The sequence below is a fragment of the Nipponia nippon genome, unplaced genomic scaffold, assembly GCF_047370975.1.
Source record: "Nipponia nippon isolate SJK-2023a ecotype South Korea unplaced genomic scaffold, ASM4737097v1 scaffold_30, whole genome shotgun sequence".
Classification (NCBI taxonomy): domain Eukaryota; kingdom Metazoa; phylum Chordata; class Aves; order Pelecaniformes; family Threskiornithidae; genus Nipponia; species Nipponia nippon.
Window position 1 is genome coordinate 5,032,651 of NW_028262348.1, and position 22,182 is coordinate 5,054,832.

Below are 22,182 nucleotides of genomic sequence, written 5' to 3' on the forward strand. Positions count from 1 at the left end.
GGCTGGAAGCCGGTGCTGAGGTGGGGAGGGAGCCGCTGGCCGGCGCGGGCGGTGCTGGGGAGGTGGTGGTGGCACAACAGCCTTTTGTCGGCGGGGCAAGACAGGGAGCGTGGCTCCTGTCCCTGCGCCGTGTGGAAACGCCGGTGGATGCTGGCTGTGCCGCCGGGGTCACTGAAGGATGGGAGAGCTTGACCTAATCCAGATAGTCTTGTTAGACTGTGATTTCCGCATGGAAATCCTCATGTGTCGGCCAGAGCTGGTTTGTGCTTTGGGGGACGCAAGCAGAGAGCAGCGTCCCGTGGGAAGAGTGAGCCTTGCTGCTCAGCCGCATGGCAGACGGGCACAAGTGGCCTTTCTTGTGCCACGGAGGCTTGTGACTGCATCGTCTTTTGTGCCGCCCCCCGCTCCCGGTAACGAAACAAAATCCCCAGAGAGAAATCTCCATCCTCAATTAATTAAGAAAAGGATCAGCCTGATTACCCTTGTGGACCGTGGTGATTCTTCTGCATCACCTTAAAAAAAAAAAAAAAAAAGGTCTGCTGAAAGTAGTTCAATGGATTGCTCTTATTGTGGGCCAGGCAGAGTGTAAATCCATTCGGTATCTCCTCTTTTCTGCCCACATCTATTGCATTGCCCAGTTCTGCTTATTTTGTTTCCCTGTCCTTGATTTCTGTTCTTGCCTCTGCCTGCAGCAGTCTCTGCAGCTTACCCTACAGGGCATTTCCCGGTTATGCAGCCGGTATAAATATTTCTCTATGGCTGCAGAGCCCTTAACTTAGTTAATGATATGATATTTTCCAATGTGATGGGAAAATGAAAGGAATAAACTGGTTTCAACTTAATCCGTGAAAGATACAGCAGGAAAAATAGGTCTTAATCTGTGAGTCAGGAGAGGTCAGTGGTGTAAGAAGCAGCGAGGCTGCCATCTGCGAGGCTTTCCAATTTCTTTCTCTTGCAGGGGGGACAGGAATTAAAATAGTGTTTTTTGTCTGAACTTCTGAATGTTTCCAGGTTGCCATATGGCAGAGAGAGCAAAGGCAGAGGTGAGACTGGTCCCTGTGTAATCAGGTATAGAGTGAGAAGAGGGGTTAAACATCTACACTTTCGCCACCAGAGAACGGCCTTCATGGTGTGTGCAAGGTTAATGGAAATGAGATAATCTTGTTATACAAACATGAGTGTGAGAGTTTGGCATGATTTCTGTATTGAATGCCTGCGTTTTTTCGAAATATTGGTAGAAACAGTAACAATTAGCAGACTCAGTCGGGGGATGCTTTGCAGCCATATATAGCTGGGTTTCCTACCTGTTTCTGGAGATGTACCGCTTCTCTATCAGAAAAACACCCATGTTTAAGTGAGTTCCAACGTGCATTTCTTTTTTTTTTGTGGTAGTTACAGCAATACCTGCTCTCTTTTGCCTGTATATCTATGGTCATGCGACGCAAGGTAGGAGTGCAGCGACCTGTGCCTGTGTCTTGGACCGCTGTGCTTTGCAGGGGGTGATGCTTTTCCACAGCCCTCTGCAGAGAAACCCTCCGGTCTCCCTGGGACCGGGATGTGCTGAACTGTTGCTCCCAAGCTGCAAATGTTGGGGACTTACCTTCCCCCCGTGGGAGGGAATAGGCTGTCAGGGAGCCCCGAGCAGATGCAGGAACAGGACTCCCTCTCTATAATTGGGGAAATGCCTCCTGGATGTGTTGCTTTGCAGTCCATCTGCTACGCTACAAGTTTTTCTTGCCTTGCTCTCTTCCCGATAGATCAGGATGGAAACGTTTATCCTCATTGTCTTGCTGAGAAAACTGGGGAACGGATACAAAGCCTGGTGTTGTTTACCTGGCTCTGTGCGAGTGTTAAACTGTAAGGTGATTCTGGGCTGGCTGAATTTGGTGGGGTGGCCAGGGCAGCCAGGGTGGAGGTGTTCAGGGATGGCTGACAACAGTTGTCTTGCTACAGCGCCCTTCAGTTCTTGGGCTGTGAGTTGTGATTTGGGTCCTTGAGCTGCTTTGACACCAGAGGTGTACCGGCATCTCCAGACCAACATGTTTATCCATCCCGTCCTTTCCAGATCTCCTGGTGTGTTGGAGGGTGCCCCAACATGTTGGGTTTGTGCTGCAAGGGTGCGGTGTTTACTTCTGGCTGTGTTGGATTGGTTTTTGGGTGTGATCTGCAGCGCTGGTGCAGAAGCCTAGGTTCGTACTTTTGTTGAGGTATGACAGTCAAAAACTTTTTTTGAGCTCTTGGCTCTTCGAATACAGTGTGGTGGTGGAGCTCACTGGGGAAGCTCTTCGAGGTGTCTGTTTGCCAGCTCCAGAAATGGACCTGGGATTTGTGTCCAGCTTCATGCAATGCGCGTAACAGCAGTGCTGCTGTAAAGTGTCTATACTTCACGTCCGGAGACTCAAAAAAACCCCCAAACCACAAATAATTTCACTCTCTTCTGTGATAGTCTGTGACTTTTCCTTTTCACACTCTTCATATATTTCTTATTTTCTCCCTGAGTCCTTCATAACGGAGGACAAGCTGGGAGCATCCTGATGGCAGTGAACCGCTTGGCTCTGTCCCTGCGCTGTGTTGATCGTCCCCGCCGAAGTGCGTGACCTGCAGGACCCGGCTGTCGCAGTGGTGCTGTTCCTGGACCTACAAGCAAAACTCAAACGTGGACAGTAGAACTTCCTTGCAAAACTTCAGCTGCCCATCGTGAGCTGTTACAGCTCTAGTAATCATTGAGGGGAGGGAAAAGAAAAAAAACCCAAGAAGATTGCACAGCAACAGCAGTAGATTTTCCTGTAAATGCTATTTAAATTAGAAAATATTTCCCGATTGGTAAACAGTGACCAAGCAGCTGAGTGATAACCTGGCAAATGGTCTAGTGTGTCTGCTGATGGCTCTTGCCTGTTGCCAGGGCTGTAGCTCACAGCAGATTTCTGTTTAAAGACTCGGTGCTGCTTTCCCAAGGGAGCAATGACTCAGACGGCTCTCGTGAACCATGCTGGCTTTAGCATCCTCGCTTATACTGGGGGTGAATTCTCTTAACTGTGTGGTTGGAGACTTGGAGGTTCAAATGCAGCCTTTAATGTCATGCCCAGATTTTACTTGTCGTGACGTGATTGCAGTGAGCGAAACCGCAGGGTGCAGGATACACTGGAATAGGAAAGACAAGAACACGTGAGTCTTTAAACGCTGCTCACCTTGTGCTTCTCCGAGGCTGTCACGGGGAGGTGGCTGTGGCCATCAGCACAGGGACAAGTTTGAGCCCCACAGTGACCTACATTTACACCGGAAAGCAGAATGGCTGTAAGAGTAATAAGATGGGAATTTAGTGTTTAAGATGTTGAATCAGGTGTGCTGGTTACTGAGGCTTATAGCAACCAAATGATTTTGAGACAATGGGACAAAGATCTGCAGGAAGAGAGATCAAGCGTATTTCAGGAGGTCATTTTTCAGGGTGTAACCTAAATTGTGTTTGGATTTTTCTGTGAAGGTGCCTGGTGATACAGAGTGATGCTGGCAACCCACGAGCAGGCAGCATTGGCCCTCCCAGCTTAGGAGAGAAGCCTGATGTCTGTGTTTGCGTAGCATCCTGCTGAGTTTTTTGTGGATAAGCTGGTTTGGAGAGCTGCGCAGTTGCTAGCCTGAGCGTTTTTAGCACCCTGGTGAAGCTGGATGCTGCCAGCCAGGATGTAACGAAACAACGTCCCTGCACGTGTCGCATCCGCTCTGCTTGGCTGGACCAAAGTAGCTCTTGAGCTGCCGGGGTTGCAGATGGTCTCAAAGTCAGGCTGCTGTGCTCTCCCTGATCTCCTTGTCGGTGCTCAAGCTATAAAGCACGCCGAAATAACTGCTGGTGGCCTGGAAAGCAGGTGCTGTGCAGAGCAGTCTCAGTTCCCTGCCTGATCCTGTCTGAGCTGTGAGAAAAGAAGTCGAGCTTTAGGGGAGACGAGGCTATCCAGAAATGGCGTTGAGCCTTGCCAGTGGAAACGAGATCTTAGCAGAGAAATTCCCCAAGCATCCGTTGTGCATGCTTGCTTTAAATGAATGGTGCTTGGGAGCAGAGTGTGAGCTGGGGCTGTTTATTGCTTGCTGCGTCCTATTAACTTCCAGCAGAGCTGGAAGCAAAATCTGTATGAGCAACATCTTACCAGCATCTGAAGCTAAATCTTTGGCTGTTGTGATATCGCTGAAACCAAAATTGTGGAGCTAGTAGATGAAAAACATTTTATCTACTTTTTCACCTTCTTCTCTTTGCTCTGTTGATAAATCTGTCTTCTGAGCTCTTACAAAGGAATTTCATTGTTTTATATATAGTAAGATTTCTTACAGTTGTTGAAAAGTGGGAGCATCTTTTTCTTGCATAGCGCTGGCATACCGAGCAGCCTTGTGTAGCTCAAGTATTCCTTCAGAACTGGAAAGCAGGTCTTTAAATCGTGATTTGCTGTTCTTTTATTGCACTACGGCATGTAGCTGATCTGTCAGGCTGCAGAATATGAGTTGCTAAAATTTAGACTCCAGGAGTTTTATGTTGAAGGCCTTTTTAAGGAACTGATACTGATAAGTTGCCTTGTCAAGCTCTGTATGTTTAGATTTGTGATTATTAACGTACCCAAAGAGGTTTTTCCAGTCCAAAAAGAAGAAGAGAAATGCTGCAAATAATATTTTAACAACAAGATGATCTTCGAAGGTTTTTGCAAAATCTGGCATTCTGCACATTGCTGTGATACAGGAGCTTTGCTGTACTTGTGGGTAGGGTGCCTGAGTGATCATGCCAATCTGAAATTTCTATTACTGTGTCCTGTGTGCTGTTGAAATAAAAAAAGCGAATACGGCTGTATTCAGAGCAGCATCTTCTGATAGCTTTGACAAAATCTGTGCAGGAATTGGGACCTGTGCATCCAGAGCAGGTTTGACAGCTGGAATAGGGACCTGCTGGCATCATGATAAAGTATATTTGTGTTTTTAGAGAAAATCTCCTTTCTGATGATCCTAATGTATCTATGAGCAGCACCGTTCTTGCCAAAAGAGTGACGTTGGGAATAAGCCATCACATCTGTCTCCATAGTTCATGGCCTTTTTTTGTCGAGCCATGTGCCCGAGCTGTGCAGCCCCTGGCAGGGCACTGCAGCCTGCGCCTCGGTTAATAGCTCAAGGCTTACATGGAGCTTGCCCTGGCGCTTTGAAGGATCTCACCGCTGTGCTCTGTGGGGGAAGGGGTTATATTCACCCGGGACGTTTGCTTTCCCCTTGCTGGATGGGTGCTTTAGTCCTCCCTGCTTTTTAACACCTGCAGGTATTTTTTACGATTGTTTTTCTCATGTTGCATAGTCCCTCTTGCTGTATACGTTGGCAAGGGTTGTATGCAAGGCAGTCCTCTTCCATCTCTCCCATGCACAGCTATAACTTCATAGCTCTGAAGGTGAATCCCATTGCTTAGCTTTGTGAGGGAGAACCAAAAAATCCCAGATATTCAGCTGCATCCACCTCTCTGTGGTCTATGTCCACGTTTACCCTCCCTTCAGCTTTTTTTGCAGCCTGCCCACATGCTCCCCCATATGTGCAGCACTGAGATTATTGCAGAAAGTTGAGAATCGGAAAATCTGCCTGGATCACGTTATGTAATAGTTGAGCGGTTAGCGGTGAATAAGCAGATCCGTCTGACTATGAGTGCTTCTGAAGGGCACCTCTTAATTTTTTTCCTGCTTGCGGACAGAGGAGATTGCTTGCTTGTTGGCTCAGGGCAGGGTCAGGCGCCTGCCTCGTGTGTGGGTGCTGATTGATAGGGATTGATTTCCCATGCAGATTGGCACGGGAAGGTAGCTTAAAGAACAAAAACCCATACCGAAACAGTTTTGTTGGGTGGGAGAGCAAGGCTGTTTAATATGATTTAAATTGATTTAGTGAAGTCACCTTGGAGACCTTTGTTTTGTGTAGAAGAGAAAATCATTTTAGCAGTTCTCTCAAGGTGGGAAGTAATCCCTCCTGGGAACACGTCAGTACGTGCTGCATGATGAGGAGGATGACTTTGGAAATGAAAATCAGTGCTTGATTTCGTTTGGAGCCAAATTCACCCCCCCCCCCCCCCCCGCAAGCAAGCATAACCACACTGTACACTGGGTTTGAACTTCACTCGTGGTGCTGCGAGGCATGAACCGTAAGTCCTCAGGAGGTACCAAGAGGCTTTCGTTTCTGCATGGCTTCTGGGTCTGCGTGTCGAGCTCGGATGTGGCCCTGGGTTAAATCTATTCTGCAAAACAGTGTCAGGGCTGAGCAGGTGAGAGAAGTCCTCGGAATACCATAGCTGGGGTTGTGGGGATTTGGGGATTTGAGTTCATGTTCAGCCAGAATGGCTTCCTTCTGCATAACATGCAACCCCAGCAATAAGGTTGGTAGTGAGTATCTCTCTGGATTGCTGCCCGTTCTCCCCTGGTAGGGACCATATCTCCATCCTATGATCCACTCCATCTTTCTGAAAACAACTCTAGGCTATGCCTGTAAAACCTCCTTCAAGAGGCCTAGAGGCTTCTGCCTGGTGATGCGTTCCTTGGGGAGCAAGAGCCAAGGTCTTCGTCTCTGCTGCATCAGCACGTGGAGCAGGGCCAGGAGGCATTGGAAGGCCATCGTGAGCCCATGCTGGCTTTCACAGATGCTGTGTGCAGACCGTGTTGGTAATCAGAGATTTGCTGTACCCCTGCCTGTGTGATGCAATGGGGCTGTCTCACCATGCTCAAGGCCATGGAGAAGGAAGCAACGTGCAAACTGCCTTGAACCTTTCAGGAATAAGGGGAGATGCTCCTGGCACCTGGGAATGGTCTTGTACTTGCCAAGCTGGTGTTGCGTGTCTTCACGGAAGCTTCTGCATCTTCACGTAAGCTCAGCTTCTGGTGACTTGTTCAGCTTCTGGCTTTAAAAGATGTGACTTGATTTTAAAATTTTGGAAAAGCTGTGGCCAGTGATCACTTTTGGACTTCAGTGCATTTATGAAGGTGTCATTAGTGACCTGAGAGTTGAGGAGAGCTGTGGAGCAGGGTGATGGGTGGCCGCTGTTGAGATGGAGGGAGGAAAAAAGGAGTAACTGGGAATGCCCCGATAAAATGTGAAGCTGAATGAAGATGGGGAGGGTTCTGTGTTTAGAGGGGGATCAGGGTCAGAGGGAGAGACTTGGCATTACTATGTGAGTATCAGCAAAGACATCTGCCCAGCTGGGGCACCTTAAATCCAGGTGAGGATGAACTGGGTCTGGGGGTGCCATATTTTTAGGAGCAAATACCTGGGTTAAGACACCTAGGGTAAAGAAACAAGGAAGAAGTGGAGAAAAATAGCAGAAGAGTGGTGGAAAGAGAGAGACATGGGACTTGAAGCAGAGCTACATAACTGGTGATTCAAGGCTATGAGCAAGGGTGGTGGTCTGCTTCTGGAGCCTGAAGCAGCCTTGTGCATCTGGGGTGAGGTCTTCTCAGCGTTAGATGCTTGATCATGCAACAGATAGCCTTGAAACCTTCAAAACCAGTTGGAAATAAGTGGTTTTTTTCCCGTCCTTGTGTACTGTTTGGAAAATACTTCAAGTAACAAGCTTGAACTTCTTTAAAAAGTACTTGGGTGAGTGAGGAGCACCAGTTCTTCGCTAGACCTTGTGCTCTGAGTTACTTCACTGCAAATGCTTCTGGGAGGGTCAGCCTCAGGTGTGGTGCTCATGCCAACTGCCTGTGGCCGATGCAAACTGCTCTGTAAAATGCTGAGGCTGATGAGGCGTGATGAAGCAAGAGCCTGTCCTGCCACTGAACCAGGAACCAGGTGGTTCCCTCTGTACCCCTGGGGCGTTGCAAACAGGCGTCCATCTGCAAGAACTGAGGAATGAAGGACTTGGGGGGACATTCCTGGGTAAGGACTGTGCTGCTGGGCTGGGGAGGGGGGGAATGAAAGGAGCTGGTAATTCCTACAAATGACTGTGATTCCTCCTGCTACTGCAACTCAATGAGCAATTGCGTAATAATGTATTTAGCTGAAATACTGTCAAAATCCTTCCAATGACTGTCTGACATCTGCCCAATACCAGCATGTCTTAATGTCAGGAAAAGGGTTGGAGAGAGGACTGGAAGTGACTCAGATAAGAGGTGTTTAAAAGTACATGAGGCTCATACATCCTATGATAGCATTGTCCTGCTCCTATCTCTTTCCCCCAGGATGGTCACCTGGACTTAGGGGGATTTAGGGTCCTTAAAACTCTCCTAGGACCTTTGACTACTTATGTGGGTGAAAATAGTGAACATGCTGGGCAAGATTAAACTGTCCCATGGGAAGTGATAGCCGGCAGCAGAAGGGAGGAAAACACGGAGGAACTGAAGTTTCTAAGTGTTAATGATGTCTGTTCTACGTCAGCTCTTTAACGAGGTCGGTAGTACGGACAAGCCGGGAAGGATCCCACCTTGCTGTGCAGTGTAAATGCAAGGTGGTCAGTGGTTTGTGGGTGCTGGGGGAACGGGGAATGTTTGTGGACCCAGGAGTGGTCTAATGCCAAGTGTGTTTATCGTAGTCCCACTTTCAAGGAGCGATAGGCAGTGTGGTAAGGGGAGCACTGGGCAGTGGGGAAGTTTAGGTTGGATATTAGAAAAAACCTCTTCACCGAAAGGGTAGTCAGGCACTGGACCAGGCTGCCCAGGGAAGTGATTGAGTCTCCATCCCTGGAGGTATTTAAAAGACGTGTGGATGTGGTGCTTAGGGACATGGTTTAGTGGTGGACTTGGCAGTGATAGGTTAACGGTTGGACTCGATGATCTTAAGGGTCTTTTCCAACCTTAACGATTCTATGATTCTGTGAAGGTGTGGGTGAGGAATGGGGATTGGGGGGTGGGTATGCAGCAGAGCTGAACTGCATGGGAAAGGGGATGGACAAAATAAAAGTAAAAAAATGGAGTAAAGTAAAAGATCCGTGGTAGAAGTTGGAAGGATCAAGGAAAACACTCTTGTTTCCTCCTGTCCAAAGGTCCTGGCTTCCAGGTGCTGCTCAGCCCCTCCTGACTGGAGGAGCCAGGGGGGTTACAGCCGCTGTACCCCCCGGCTGGAGAACGTGCGGCCACCAGCATGGAAGCGGGGCGGTGGAGGCCGGTGGCTGCTGTGCTTGCCCTGGTGTTGATGGTGTTTGTACAGCGTTGGTGACGCGGTTGGCTGTGCCTGCGCTGGCTGGTCTGAGCGTGTCTGCTGGGCTGGTGGGAAACCTTGAAGACTCGCTGGCTCAATGCTTGTAGAGCTATTTTAGTTGTCTGCAATGCAGCAGTGGGTGTAGAGGCAGTTTTGGAACTACTTAGGCATTTGTCTTTGTGTCCAAGTGCCTTTAAAAACCTAGTCCTTGTGACTTTTTTTTTTTTTAAAAAAGTGACTTTAGTTACTTCTGAAAACACTATGTTAAGTCATGTTTTAAGAAGTGGCTGTTGGTTTTTATGTGGCTTTTCAACAGCTTGCATGCTCTGAAAAGACAAATTGTCTCTGTGTGCAAGAAGGCAGCTCTCAGCCGGTGCGATACCCGCTGCTGCCTCGGCAAGCAGGCAGCATGGGACTGGCTGCTCTCCTGGGGCCGCGAGAGCTGGCGTGGGGAAAGAGGAAAACTAGTAAATAAAAAAATAAAGTGATCTAAAAGCCCATGGAGAGGTAAGAACGCCTGAAGGTGTGGAAATAGTTTTGTGATAGAGAGAGCAGCAGCTGTTGTGGATACTGGAGGGGTCATGGCCTTGAAGCAACCTGCTGTGCCTTGTCCCTGGTCGGGACCAGCAGAAGTGTGGTGTGGGGCGGGAGCGTACTGTGCTCTCGTACAGCCTGGGGTGCTTTGGCCCCTGGACACGAAGTCCTGGACGTGGCTGTCAGCAGTGGGATGGTCGTGTGTTAAGGCTGCTGCAGGGTGGGTTCTCCCTGGTATGCCCAGCTGGGGTAGGAGGAGGGCTGTGTTTTTGGGGAAGTTAGTCCCAGGAAAGCCGCCTGCTCATCTGGGTGAGCCTAGTGAAGTACCAAGCAATTTTGCCAGTAGTAAAGGTGTTGTAACAGCTCAAGAGGAATTGTGCTGCTTTCATTTGCCCTACAAATGGAGATCTTTGCATGCAAGATCTTAGGATACCTAGACAAAAGACAGTGACTGAAGAGAGAGGATATAAAGAGCCGCAAAACACTAGATGCTGTGGTGGGATAGCAGGGAGAAGGAAGAAAAGCAGCAATGTAAATGAGACGAGAAAAGCCAGTGGTGTGCAGTTGGTAATTTTACTTTTAGGGCAACCAGAAGCAATTGGCACAGCAGGATGTGAAATCAGCAGCCTAAATGATGGGGGTGATGTTCGTACAAGGGAACAAGCTCTATCTAAATGCTGCAGCCCGTCCTTGTTTTTCTGTTCAAGGAGCTTGTTTAGCTTTCATGGCTTTGACGTGCTTACTGCCTGCTTAGGATGTTTCCATGGGTCTCTGCTGGGTGGGAGAGTGCATCGGTGGTGTTTTGGGGACAGGACGGGTGCAGGGAGACTGATGCTTCCTTTTCCCTCCTTTCCTGTGCAGGACGCAGGCAGAAATGGCCCACACATGTCGCGGGACCATCAACCTGTCCACGGCTCATATCGATACTGAGGACTCTTGTAACATCGTGCTTTCCAACGGGGGAAGGACGTACCACTTAAAGGCGAACTCGGAAGTGGAGAGGCAGCGCTGGGTCACGGCCCTGGAGCTGGCCAAAGCGAAAGCCATCCGCATGAGGAACAACCAGTCAGGTAGAGTGCGTCTTAGTGTGTGAACGTGCAACTGGATCCTGTTTAAAACCTCCTTGTGAACCAGCTCTTCTGTGCTTGCTAAATTGTGCAGAAATCCTGGCAGATACTATTTCATACGCGATTAAAAATAGCTGGTGGTTTCACAGAGACACAAAGGGTTTTAAACAATACTGTGTGCACCAAACATCATCTCGTCTGGTTGTGCAGCATTGAGCAGGTCTTTAAAGCCCCTGGTAATGACTGTAAATAGTAGGGAGTCAGAAAAAATGAAATAACAATACTTCTTATGGAAGGCAGGACCTATGTGCCTTTCTCCTGGCGACTTCGGGTTGGTCTGTGTGGAGGGAGATGCTGTAAGAGGCACTGAGTGCAGTGGCGAGTGGCACTCCAGGGATCACCAGTTCACCACGCAGAGCCAGAGCCATGTCTTTCTATTCACCCATAGCTTAGGATAGTTCAGTAGGTGAATGACACATACATTTAGTTGAGCTGTCTCTTTCCATGCCTATTTCCCCTTCTCCATCCTACACGCACTATGCTATGGTGTGGTATTTAGTGTGTGTTTGGGACAGCTGCATTATGAAAAGCTGTCAGAGCCCCCTGCCTGTTATGCAGCTCCTCCCCAGAGTGTCATTTTTACTGCTTTGTTGTGTAATGGATTGGTTAGGTGCTTAACAAACAGAATATTTCTAAAGAAATATTTCCATGTTCATAACTCTTCTGGGATTAACACTTGGTTTTCTTCCACAAACAAGCACAGCTTCAAGTTGCAGAAAACAAAACCCATGAATGTATTAAAAAGCTGGCTACCTCCTCTGTCCTAAAATAAAACCACTCTCAGATCTTATCTTGAATGCTGGAAATCAGGCCTTATGCAAGAGAAAAGATGTAGCGAACACCTGATTTTGTAACACTCTGCTTAAAATGAAAATGTAGCTTCAGAAAATGCCCCGTATATGTTTTAGAAAGGGAGTGTGTGAAAGTGTGACCATGGAAAGTGCTTTGGTGCAGTGCTTACGTAGCATCTTGCTGTCCTAGTCCAGGTTTTGGCTTTGGGACACCTGTAGATGCTGCTCTGTGCTATTGACTGCAGTGAATATGCATCCATGGGTAAAGTGTTCGTGAAGCTTAGCTTTCACATGGCCACTGAGGAAGGTTGTGGTTGGGTCAGTGCATCAAGAAAAACCTCTGCTTCCCCCAGGGAAACGCTGCTGCGTGCACACCAAAACCACAACGCGCCGCGGTGCGACTGCGGGGAGCAGCTCTCCGTCTGAGTGGCGGTCAAGGCTGTGTGGATGGAGACCGCTTTCTAATGCTGCTGGCTTATGAAAACACACAGTCAACATAAAATTAGTGTAACCGCATTTTTGAAAGGCAGCACATTAACGTTTGTGTACCAGTGGGACGGTCGTTTGGGATGCTGGCTGCCAGGGGTGTTGCGCAGGCAGAGCCTGTGCTTAATGTAATGTTTTGTAGAGAGCAGCAGAATGCCAGAGCGCCGACGGTTTGACTTGCAGGAGAATAAGCCCCAGTCCTGGACTAATGCGGTCTGACTTTTGTATAATTAGCCATGCCACAAGGTCAGACAGAAGTTGATTAGCCACTTACCCATTTCCCATAATTGTTTAAGTACACTGTGTTCCGGGGCACTAGCATCTACAGATTTAATTACATAAAGTATTGTGAACCCTCTGTCCCTTGGTATTGCAGCTCTGGAGCGTATGTGAATGCTGACGGAGAATACAGCTGACTGAGGAGAAGATGGAGGTTTCTAGGCAAGTGTGTTTTGCCTGGCAGAGCATGACATTGTGCCAGGTCATGGCTGTAGTGAGATGGGTGTGATGGCTGCCGGTCCCGTGAACATCACTTATCCCATAGCGGGAAGCGAGTCTTTTAGCTGGGTAGGTGTTTGAAGAAGGATCTTGTGTGCTGGAGAGGTTGATGTGTGCCTTTACCTTCACCTTTCAGAATGCCGGGCTGTGGGCGATGTGAGGGCAGGCGTGGAGCGGCGCAGGCAGCTGGCTGCTGAGCTCCTGCCCAGCCCGGGGCTGCAGGAGGATGTCAGCGATGCTGCCTCCGGAGTCATGCACAGTTATTTTGGTTTGTGTCTTTACATAAAAATAGCAAATGCAGAGACTTCCTGTCTTAAGGCTCTGGACGTGCTGACTTCCTAACTTCAGTGAGCTCGGGCCATACTTTCAGAGTAAGGACAGTGCAGCAGCAGTGCTGATTTTGGGTGCAGATGCTTGTTCTGCAGTGCCTTGCAGTTGTGCTGACTCAGCTGTTTGCGGGGCAACGCTGTGATCCAGGCCAGGGAGCTGATGGGACATAAAAACCAAAACAAACTTGTTTTTCCAGGCTTTTCTGATCCACACCGAGGGGATAAGACACTCTGTAAATGGGCGCTGAGTCCTTGTGGTGTGGAGTTAGAGCTGAGGACATGGGTGAATTGTTTTACACTTTAATGTTCACTTGGCTGATGGTGTTTTCTCTGGTAATCTTTTAATTAAGGTAAAGAATGAATGTGCGTTAGGTTTGACTGTTTTGCTTGAATTGAAATAAAATTCCTAGCGTTGTGTCCCTGTGAGTGCCAGGCGTTGCGCAGAGCCCTGGCGTGGGTCTTTACAAGTGGAGGGGCGAGGCTCTGGATTTGCTGAAGCTGTCTCTAGGTCCTTCAGCTCTGTTCATGTGGGGAGTCTTCTGAGTTGATTCGTCTTACCCTGAGTGATCCCCAAAACCCGTGTGTTTCCCAGGGCTGCTCTGCAGAGCCCAGGTCGATGCATTGGGGCCGTCTTGGCCAGTGGGTGCGAAGGGTGGCGAGCAGCTGTATGGATTTGTGCTGACAAGGAGGGAGCATCGATGGCTCTGGAAGGCCAGAAAACTGGGAGAGCATTGCAGCGGGCGGATGAGGACAGAGAAGCAGGCTTGTGTCCAGTTTCGGCACTGGTGAGGCCGCACCTTGCGTACTTGTGTTCAGTGTTGGGCCCCTCACCCCAAGAAGGCCATGGAGGGGCTGGAGCGTGGCCAGAGCAGGGCAATGAAGTTGGTGAAGGGTCTGGAGCACAAGTCTTATGAGGAGCAGCTGAGGGAGCAGGGGTTGTTTAGCCTGGAGAAGAGGAGGCTGAGGGGAGCCCTTATTGCTCTCTACAGCTACCTGAAAGGAGGCTGTAGCGAGGTGGGGGTTGGTCTCTTCTCCCCACTAACAAATGATGGGACGAGAGGAAACGGCCTCAAGCTGCGCCAGGGGAGGTTTAGGTTGGATATTAGAAAAAACTTCTTCACTGAAAGGGCAGTCAGGCATTGGCACAGGCTGCCCAGGGCAGTGGTTGAGTCTCCATCCCTGGAGGTATTTAAAGGACGGGTAGACGTGGTGCTTAGGGACATGATTTAGTGGTGGGCTTGGTAGTGACAGGTTAACGGTTGGACTCAATGATCTTAAGGGTCTTTTCCAGCCTTAACGATTCTATGATTCAATGCTGCCTGCCCTTCTGGGGAAGGACACGAGGAGCATCCTTATGGCGATCTCCATTTGCCGGCGCTGCCCGCTGCTGGGGGATGCGGCAGAGCCCATCCTCGGCGTTCCCCACAGGCGCTCAGGAACGTGCAGGCTCTGGCAGAGGTGGCACATCTGGGGAGGAGAGGGTTTACTTCGAGTCAGCTGCTTCTGAGGTGTCTCCAGCTGATGGGTGCTGGGGCAGTCTCACATGCTGGGCAGTTTTTTGGCTCCGTGCAATTTTCATCGGATCTCTCTGGATGTGGCGAGTTGCACCCAGGAGAGGGAAGGGAGCGCCCTTGCTTCCTGGTGCTCTGGAGTCCTCCTCTCCTTGCATCCAAAAAGGAGCAATGTCTTAGTGTGTAATTAATTTAAAAAAAAAACACCCAAAACCAAAAAACAAACCACAAACAAACCAAAAAACTTGACCTCTTTTTCGAAATGTTTGAGAGATGAGCCACACTTGAGTTGCTACTGAAACTAAAACGTGCCCAAGTGTAAGCTGGGGTTTTCTATTCGTGTTTCTGCAGAAATCAGTGTTCCCTCACTGCTCTCCTGGCATTTGAGATTTGATGGGGTGTAGGACCGGTAAATCAGGTTAACTCTGCAAATATCTTGACTACTAGGAGACTATTTTGGGGTTGATGAAGAGAGTCTTTTCCCCCAGTAGTTTTCTTGATGTAAACAGATTCTAAAGTGTTTTTAACTTGACTACTGGCTAGCTCGAGCTGTGCACTGAGAGATGCCGTTTTCACAGGACTGATTTTCATTTCTATTTTTAAGAAAGAGCATAACCTATACCCAAACCAAGTACGAGAGGGGAGACTTTGCTGTTCCTTCTTGTGTGTAACTGAAGGAGCTCTGGTTTCCCCTCTATCCGTGTGTAGCTGGGACTATTTTAGTAACGAGCCGTGAGCTGGGACATAAGTAAGTACTGATAGACGTCACCTGGGCCAGCTTGCTGTCCTCATCCTGCTTCACTGGTGAGAAACCCGCCTAGTGATACTGGGTGGATTAGCGGCAGAAAGTGAGAGTAGAGCTCAATTGAGCTCTCTGCTCAATTACCACGTGGTGCTTAATTCTGCTAAAATACATGTATAGTGTAACATTAGGACAGAAGGGTCCCAGACCCGGCTGGACAGCTTGCCTCTAGCCTCTGCTCAGCCAAATCCAGCATTCCTATTTCTAGTTGGGTTTATAAAGTGTTGGTGATGTAGTAAACTTGCTTTGCGCGCACGGTACCCAGCTCCATCACCCCATGGAAAGAGCAGGCATGGGCTACGCTTGCATTGGTGCTCAGTATGGCCCTGTGCTGTTTATCTGTCCTGAAAATCAGATTTCTGTAGTCATCCTCTGTTACTGTAAGCTTCTGAATAATTCCGGCCTTTTCCGCTCACCATATTGTACCCGTATCACCCCTTGGATTTTTGTCAGCTCATGCACTGGCCTCTTGACAACTTCAACTTTGTAGAGCGGCAGTGGCGGCAAAGAAGCGCTTTTATCTGTTCCTTATGTTCGCTCTTCTCTCTGCAGTCGTGGCTTGGAGGATGTGAACTTAAAAGTATTTGATGACTGTGGTTAATATGCCTTTTTTATGGCAGTAAAAATATCCTTTCTTTTTAGGGCAGTATCATGAGATACAGGAATTAATTATATGAATGGTAAATATGTGAGAATTATTTTCTTGGCTATGTGATGAGGGGGTCTTTGGAAAAGCCTGCAAGGGGAGGGTAGAAATCTGTCACTGGTATTTTAAACACTAGGTATTGTGTTGGAAAGCGCCCCAAAATGAACTTGGGCTGCTTGGTGATTGATTAGAGAGGTGAGGGAGTTGTTGACTTCTTTTGACGCCCTGCTCGGGGGTTCCTCGGAGGAGAGAGGATGAAATCCATGCTGTGATTCAGGTTGTTGCCTGAACCGGTGCCGATTTCAGGCTGACTGAAGGCATTTTTGGTGTTCATGGGACTAAAAAAGCAGGAGTTAACTGGATAGGTCAGCGCTCACATCTGTGCCAAGACCAGTGCACCGGCCAGCCTCCCTCAAAGGCACCTGGTGCCTCGCACCGAGGTTGGGGCTCGAGAGACGTCAGTGCAGCAGCAAAGCTGGGAATCGCTAAGAAAAGAGCAAAAGAGAAAACGCAGGTTTGCTCCGAGTGCAGCTGTAATGCTCACTTCTTGAAGAGGCCCTGGCTCTCATCACACCAGCTCACAGAGGTTTCAGCAGAACTTAAAAAACAAACAAACAAACAAACAAACCCCAACCCCCCAAAAAACCAAACAGGCACAAAATTAACCGGACAAAGAAAACCTCCTCCACCAAGGGAAGGTGGATGATGGAAAGTAAATTTTCCATCTGGAAGAATAACAGCTGAAGGTGCTGTGTGGAAGATAGTAAATGCTTCAGGAAAAGATAGGGAAAATTGCTTATAACAAGAACAAGGAGGAAATTATCAGGTCATAGGTTTAAATGAAGCGGGAATAATTAATATTTTGTACAACACAAAATTAAATGGTGGCACTCGCTGCAGGAAGCCAGAAAATCCAGAGAGACTGAACAGATTCGGGCACAATTTCAGCACTCGTGGGTGAGAGCTGTAACTTTCTGTATACAAAATGCAACCCAGGAGGTCCTTAGGCAGCACAGCACTAAAAGCTAAGCAGCTATGCCCAGAAAAACTACTGCATGTGCTCTGTCCCTTTTATTCTATTTCCTAAATATTAGTTACAGTTTGCTTGCTAGAGAAGAGATGAAGCTGCCTGGGTGTTTGGGCTGACCTTGTGCGACCATCCTGGTGGGGCTGCCGCTGGAGGGAGGCTCCCCAAAATCGCTCGGTTGTGCCTGTTGGGCTTCATGTTGTGTTTTCAGCCTCTTGGGGTTGTGTCACCCGGGGGAGGATTCACTTTGAGACCAACACCTCGGCGTGGCCGTGTGTGGTGTGGGTCTGGGACTTGGGATAACGGGGGTTGACTGCTTGGGTTGGCTAGTTATTCTTACTGCATTAATCAGCTGTTTTCTTCTTAGCAAACAGGGAGTGATTAAAAGCAGCTTTACAGGGGCTTGTTTGTAGGCTGTAGGAGAGCGGGAGCTTTGAGCAGTGTGAAGGGGGAAGGAGGAGGGTTGTTAGTGCTGGTGATGCTTTCTGCTCTGGCTCCTGGAGTGAGTTTCTGCTGCAGCAGAGCCTAAAGGGAAAATACAACTCTGGAGAGAAATAAGGCTGCTGTAGAGGCCGGTGATCCCACCGCAGGTTAGGTGTGCGGTTCGGTGGGTGACAGCCAAGATGCAGCTCTCAGGGTTGCAGCTCACACAAGCAGGCTGCCAGCAAGTAGTTCTGCTTCAGCGTGCCAGATCCAGTCATAGTGCCATTGCAGTAGTATTTAAAAGGATCCATAATTAGTTATTCCTTAGCTTTCCCTTTAATTGCTCTAGTGCCAATGTCGGTTTTGTTGCTTCATGTTTTTTGCCTGGTTTTTTTCCCTCTTTCCAAGTAAGGGGTTTGTTTGCAAAAGACATTTTGACTTGGGAATGCGATACTGCAAAGCATCTGCAACCTTCCCTGCCCGGCTCTGTGAATTATCCCGTTGTTGCTTCCCGCCTTTCCTCGCCACAAGCTCCTGGCCAGGTGGCCTTGGCTTGTGCTTCTGCTCTAGTTCTGGCAGGATGGGACAATCCTCATCGTTGTTGTCCATACGCCCTCGTGGCTTGCTGTCATAGTCCTTGCTATTTCCAGCTCTTCTCACAAAAGCGCTCCCTTTTCCCATCCTCCTTGTGATGTTTCTTCATCCCGTCGCGAGCTGTTTTCCCCTCTGTTTGTAGGGCTCGTGCCACTGGCTGCCAGCGCTCAGTTACCTTGCTCTTCTAATTGTCTTTTTGATCCTTGGAGTCCGGATTTTCCCAGGATAGCTGGCTGCTGTTAACTGTGCCAGGAGTTCCTGCCGTGGAAAATATAGAATCATAGAATCGTTAAGGTTGGAAAACACCCTTAAGATCATTAAGTCCAACCGTTAACCTATCCCTGCCAAGTCCACCACTAAACCATGTCCTGGAGCACCATGTCCACCCTTTTAAATACCTCCAGGGATGGAGACTCAACCACTGCCCTGGGCAGCCTGTTCCAATGCCTGACTCCCTTTTGGTGAAGTTTTTCCTAATATCCAACCTAAACTTCCCCTGGCGCAGCTTGAGGCCATTTCCTCTCATCCTATTGCTTGTTCCTTGAGAGAAGAGACCAACCCCCCCCCCCCCGGCTCCAGCCTCCTTTCAGGCAGTTGCAGAGAGCGATGAGGGCTCCCCTCAGCCTCCTCTTCTCCAGGCTGAGCCCCCCCAGCTCCCCCAGCCGCTCCTCCCCAGCCTTGTGCTCCAGCCCCTGCCCCAGCCTCGCTGCCCTGCTCTGGCCACGCTCCAGCCCCTCCATGGCCTTCTTGGGGTGAGGGCCCAACACTGAGGACAGTACTCGAGGTGCGGCCTCACCAGTGCCGAGTACAGGGGACGATCACTGCCCTGGTCCTACTGGCCACACTATTCTTGATACAGGCCAGGATGCCATTGGCCCTCTTGGCCACCTGGGCACACTGCTGGCTCATGTTCAGGTGGCTGTCAACCAACACCCCCAGGTCCTTTTCTGCCAGACAGCTCTCCAGCCACTCCTCCCCCAGCCTGTAGCGTTGCCTGGGGTTGTTGTGACCCAAGTGCAGGACCCGGCACTGAGCCTTGTTGAATCTCATGCAGTTGACCCCGGCCCAACCATCCAGCCTGTCCAGGTCCCTCTGCAGAGCCTTCCTACCCTCCAGCAGATCGACACTTCCACCCAACTTGGTGTCGTCTGCAAACTTACTGAGGGTGCACTCGATCCCCTCATTCAGATCATCAATGAAGATATTGAACAGGACCGGCCCCAACACTGAGCCCTGGGGAAGACAGTGCTGCTGAAATGGAGCTGTTTGCTTGGATTTCCCACTCTAACGATTCCTGTCTCCTTTCAGCGCCTTCTGCTGCTCACTTGTGTTCCCTTCTGCAGTTGGCAGGATGCTCTGCCTCTCCTGTTCCTCTGTTAAGTTGCAATCAGGACGGGCTGCTCCGTCTCGGCCACCACCAGTGAGCTGCGGTCAACACTTCAGCTTCTCCCGCTGCAGCCAAAGGGATGCTGTGATGCACCACGGGTGCAGGGTGTGCGAACCCCCTGTAATTTGAGGCGGTGCGGAGGAGGGACAGCCGGAGCCATGCCTGCTCTTAGAGGCTGCTGAAGGGGTTTATTGCTGCATCAAAATGGAGTTTTTCAACTTGGGAGAATTTCAGCCAGTCGCACCCTTTCAAAAACAGCAAGTGGGATTTTTTTGAGGACTTCACAGTACTTGGCCTTTGGGTTTTTCCATATATACTTTTTTTTTTAATAGGCTCTGAAAAGTCCTTGTTGGTCTCTTGTGTCTTTCTAGTGGTATCCAGAAAAAGACTAATCCTGCTGTTTCAGCCCTTTCTTGGGGGTAGCCCTGCGCTGGCTGTAATATGTCACTGATAGAATCGTAAGGCTTGATACTGATCTTTATCTCTGTGCAATAAGGTTACGTTAGGCTCACTTAGGAATAATTATGCTAGTTATCAGCCTGGCCTGGCTGATGGGGTCTGATGCCCAGGGTCGGATGCAGGATGCGTTTGGAGTATGTCAAAGCACGAAGCTTTCTGCCGGCTGCTGTGGAAATGGTGCCTGTGGGCTACCGGAGCCGCCTCAGGTGGGTTTGGTGGACTTGTCCTGTCGTCTGTGCTCTCCAAGCTGCTGCTTTTGATCTCCTAACCTTTTGCCTTCACGACTGAATACCTGACCTTGGGGGGGAGACTGTGCAAGCAGTCATCACTTCTACAGCCCCCTGCATGGTCTGGCTGGTGTTGCACCTGCAGGCTTCGCTGGCAAAGCCACATCCTGGTGGCATGGTGCAGGGTGTGGGTATGGTCTCCTGTGGCTCCTTCCCTCATTTCGCAAGCCTTTGCCTTGCCACAAGCACGTTGTAAGCGTGGGGCAAGATCCATCCCTGGCTGCCATGCAGTGTGATGGGACAAGGTTCCTGGGCATCTTGCAAGGAATGGAAGGGCTCTGCAAGGCACGGGAAGAGCTTAGGGGCTTGGATGAGCAGAAGATGGCTGTGGTCCTCCACATCTGCTGCAGCTGAATGCTTGGGGATTTGCAAGTGATGGGACTACCAGCAATTGCCCTAAATGTGGAGAGTTATGGAGCATTGACTTCTTTTTAAATGCAGGTGGTTAAAGTGCTCTGAATATGTATCTGGCATGTTCTAGGAAGTTCCAAGTGTCAGGAAGGGAAAAAAAAAAAAGTGATTTCCCATTTTTGTTGCTTTTAGAGTGTGCCTGATCAGCCTGGGAATTTTTCTCAACTGGAGAAGTTTGCAGGCCTTGAGATGGGAGGCGGGGGGGGGGGGCTGGTACTTAATCAGGTTGTCTGAATACATGCAGCTGATGAGATCCTGATAGATGGACATTCAGCTGAAATGGGCTGTGAACAGTCCAAGATCTGCACAGCCTCCAACTGCTCCCTTCTTCAGGCTGCTGCCTGGCAATGCAAACATGAGGAGGATGGGAGGAATCTTTAGGATTTTCTAGTATTTCACAACTCAGGAATGCCCCCCCCCCCCTTTTTTTTTTTTTTTGCTAATCTGTTTTTAATTCTCCTGTTACTGTTTTCCACTTCACTTGCACGTTGGGATAGAGTTACCCAAGAAATAACTCACCTTCTCGATTTGGTGCTGATCTTTCTCTTGTTTCCTGCATGCAATACTACGTTCTGTATTATTCTATTGCAGATGTAACCCCTGATAATCATTTATAGCGAAGGAACACAGAAAATGGTATTTATGTAACACCATAAATTAAACATTACAGCAGGGAGCTCAGTGCAGACTGCAGTATATAGGCCATCTCTGCTGCTGCAGCCTCGTATTCCAGAGCGAGCAAAGGAGCTGTGCTGCTGCACGTGCCGCGGGGCTGGCTGCTTGTCACTGGCGTGGTGTTGACGGAGGGAGTTTATCGTGCAACAGCAGCAGCGAAAGGCAAGGGGAAGACTGGCAAAAATGCTCCAAGATGGTTTTATAATTTAAAAAACGGCCACAATCCGGTGTGGAGCGGTACTGGGGAAGCAGTACGCGTTAGCGTTGCAAACACGTGGTGTACAAGCGGGGTTCAGAAGTAGGATGGAAAATGGTGTCCGAGCTCATGGTGCTTTCCACTGCTTGTGCAGGACATGCTGTTACACCTGCTCTACAGCACAGGTATCTCCCCACCGCCTCTGTTGGCGTGTGCTGCTGCCCCGGGGAGCAGGAGGAAGGGAGAAGCCTGGTATTTTGCTTTCTGAGCAGTCGCCCTGCACTTTCACCCTGTGGCACGAACTCATGAAGCGCGTTTTAGGGCTCCTAAAATACAGCTGCAGAAGTTGGAGCTTAAGTAGGCTGCGTGCGGTGAGCTGTGCTCCATGGCATTGACAGAGCCTGCTGCCTGCTCTCGGTGCAGCTGCGATTTGGAGCTTTGTGGGCTCCTGTATGTACTCTGTGTTACAGGTGATGCTGCGTTAATAAACCCTCTGAAAATAAATAACTGAACGTGACTGTGCAGAGGAGGGAAGGGGGCAGGGGGTTTGTTAATGGCTGCTGCAGCAGGAGCGGTGCAGCGGTGGGCAGGAGCCTCTGCTCCCATGCTGCTGCTCAGAAAGATGCTCCTGCCGGAGGAGGCGGGATGGGATGTGCGGCACGAGGATATCGGTTGGCGATGAAGACCTGAGACGCTGGGTGTGAACACAGCAAACTTTGGGTCTGCAAGATGTCACTGGCACTGTGATTTATAGAATTTTTTGCCTGAAAAGTTGTCTTCATGGTCATCTCAAAGGAAACCTTTTTTTTTTTATTTTTTTTTAAGTCTAGAACAAGCATTGCTGTTAAATTATAACCCACTTTATTCATT

The 22,182-nt window shown here is 49.3% G+C and overlaps 1 protein-coding gene across 7 annotated transcripts in view; it reads left to right on the top strand.

The window, feature by feature from the left end:
- Window positions 1-22,182, top strand: part of OSBP2 (oxysterol binding protein 2) — a 132,684-nt gene that overhangs the window by 22,336 nt on the left and 88,166 nt on the right. For 6 of the 7 annotated variants that reach the window (XM_087768830.1, XM_087768833.1, XM_087768832.1 and 3 more), the window contains one exon: window positions 10,525-10,733. In XM_087768830.1, the coding sequence (XP_087624956.1) occupies window positions 10,525-10,733 (209 nt within the window). Of the gene's footprint in view, window positions 1-7,679; window positions 7,873-10,524; window positions 10,734-22,182 lie in introns of those variants that run through there. The other variant, XM_087768837.1, reaches the window with a different exon arrangement.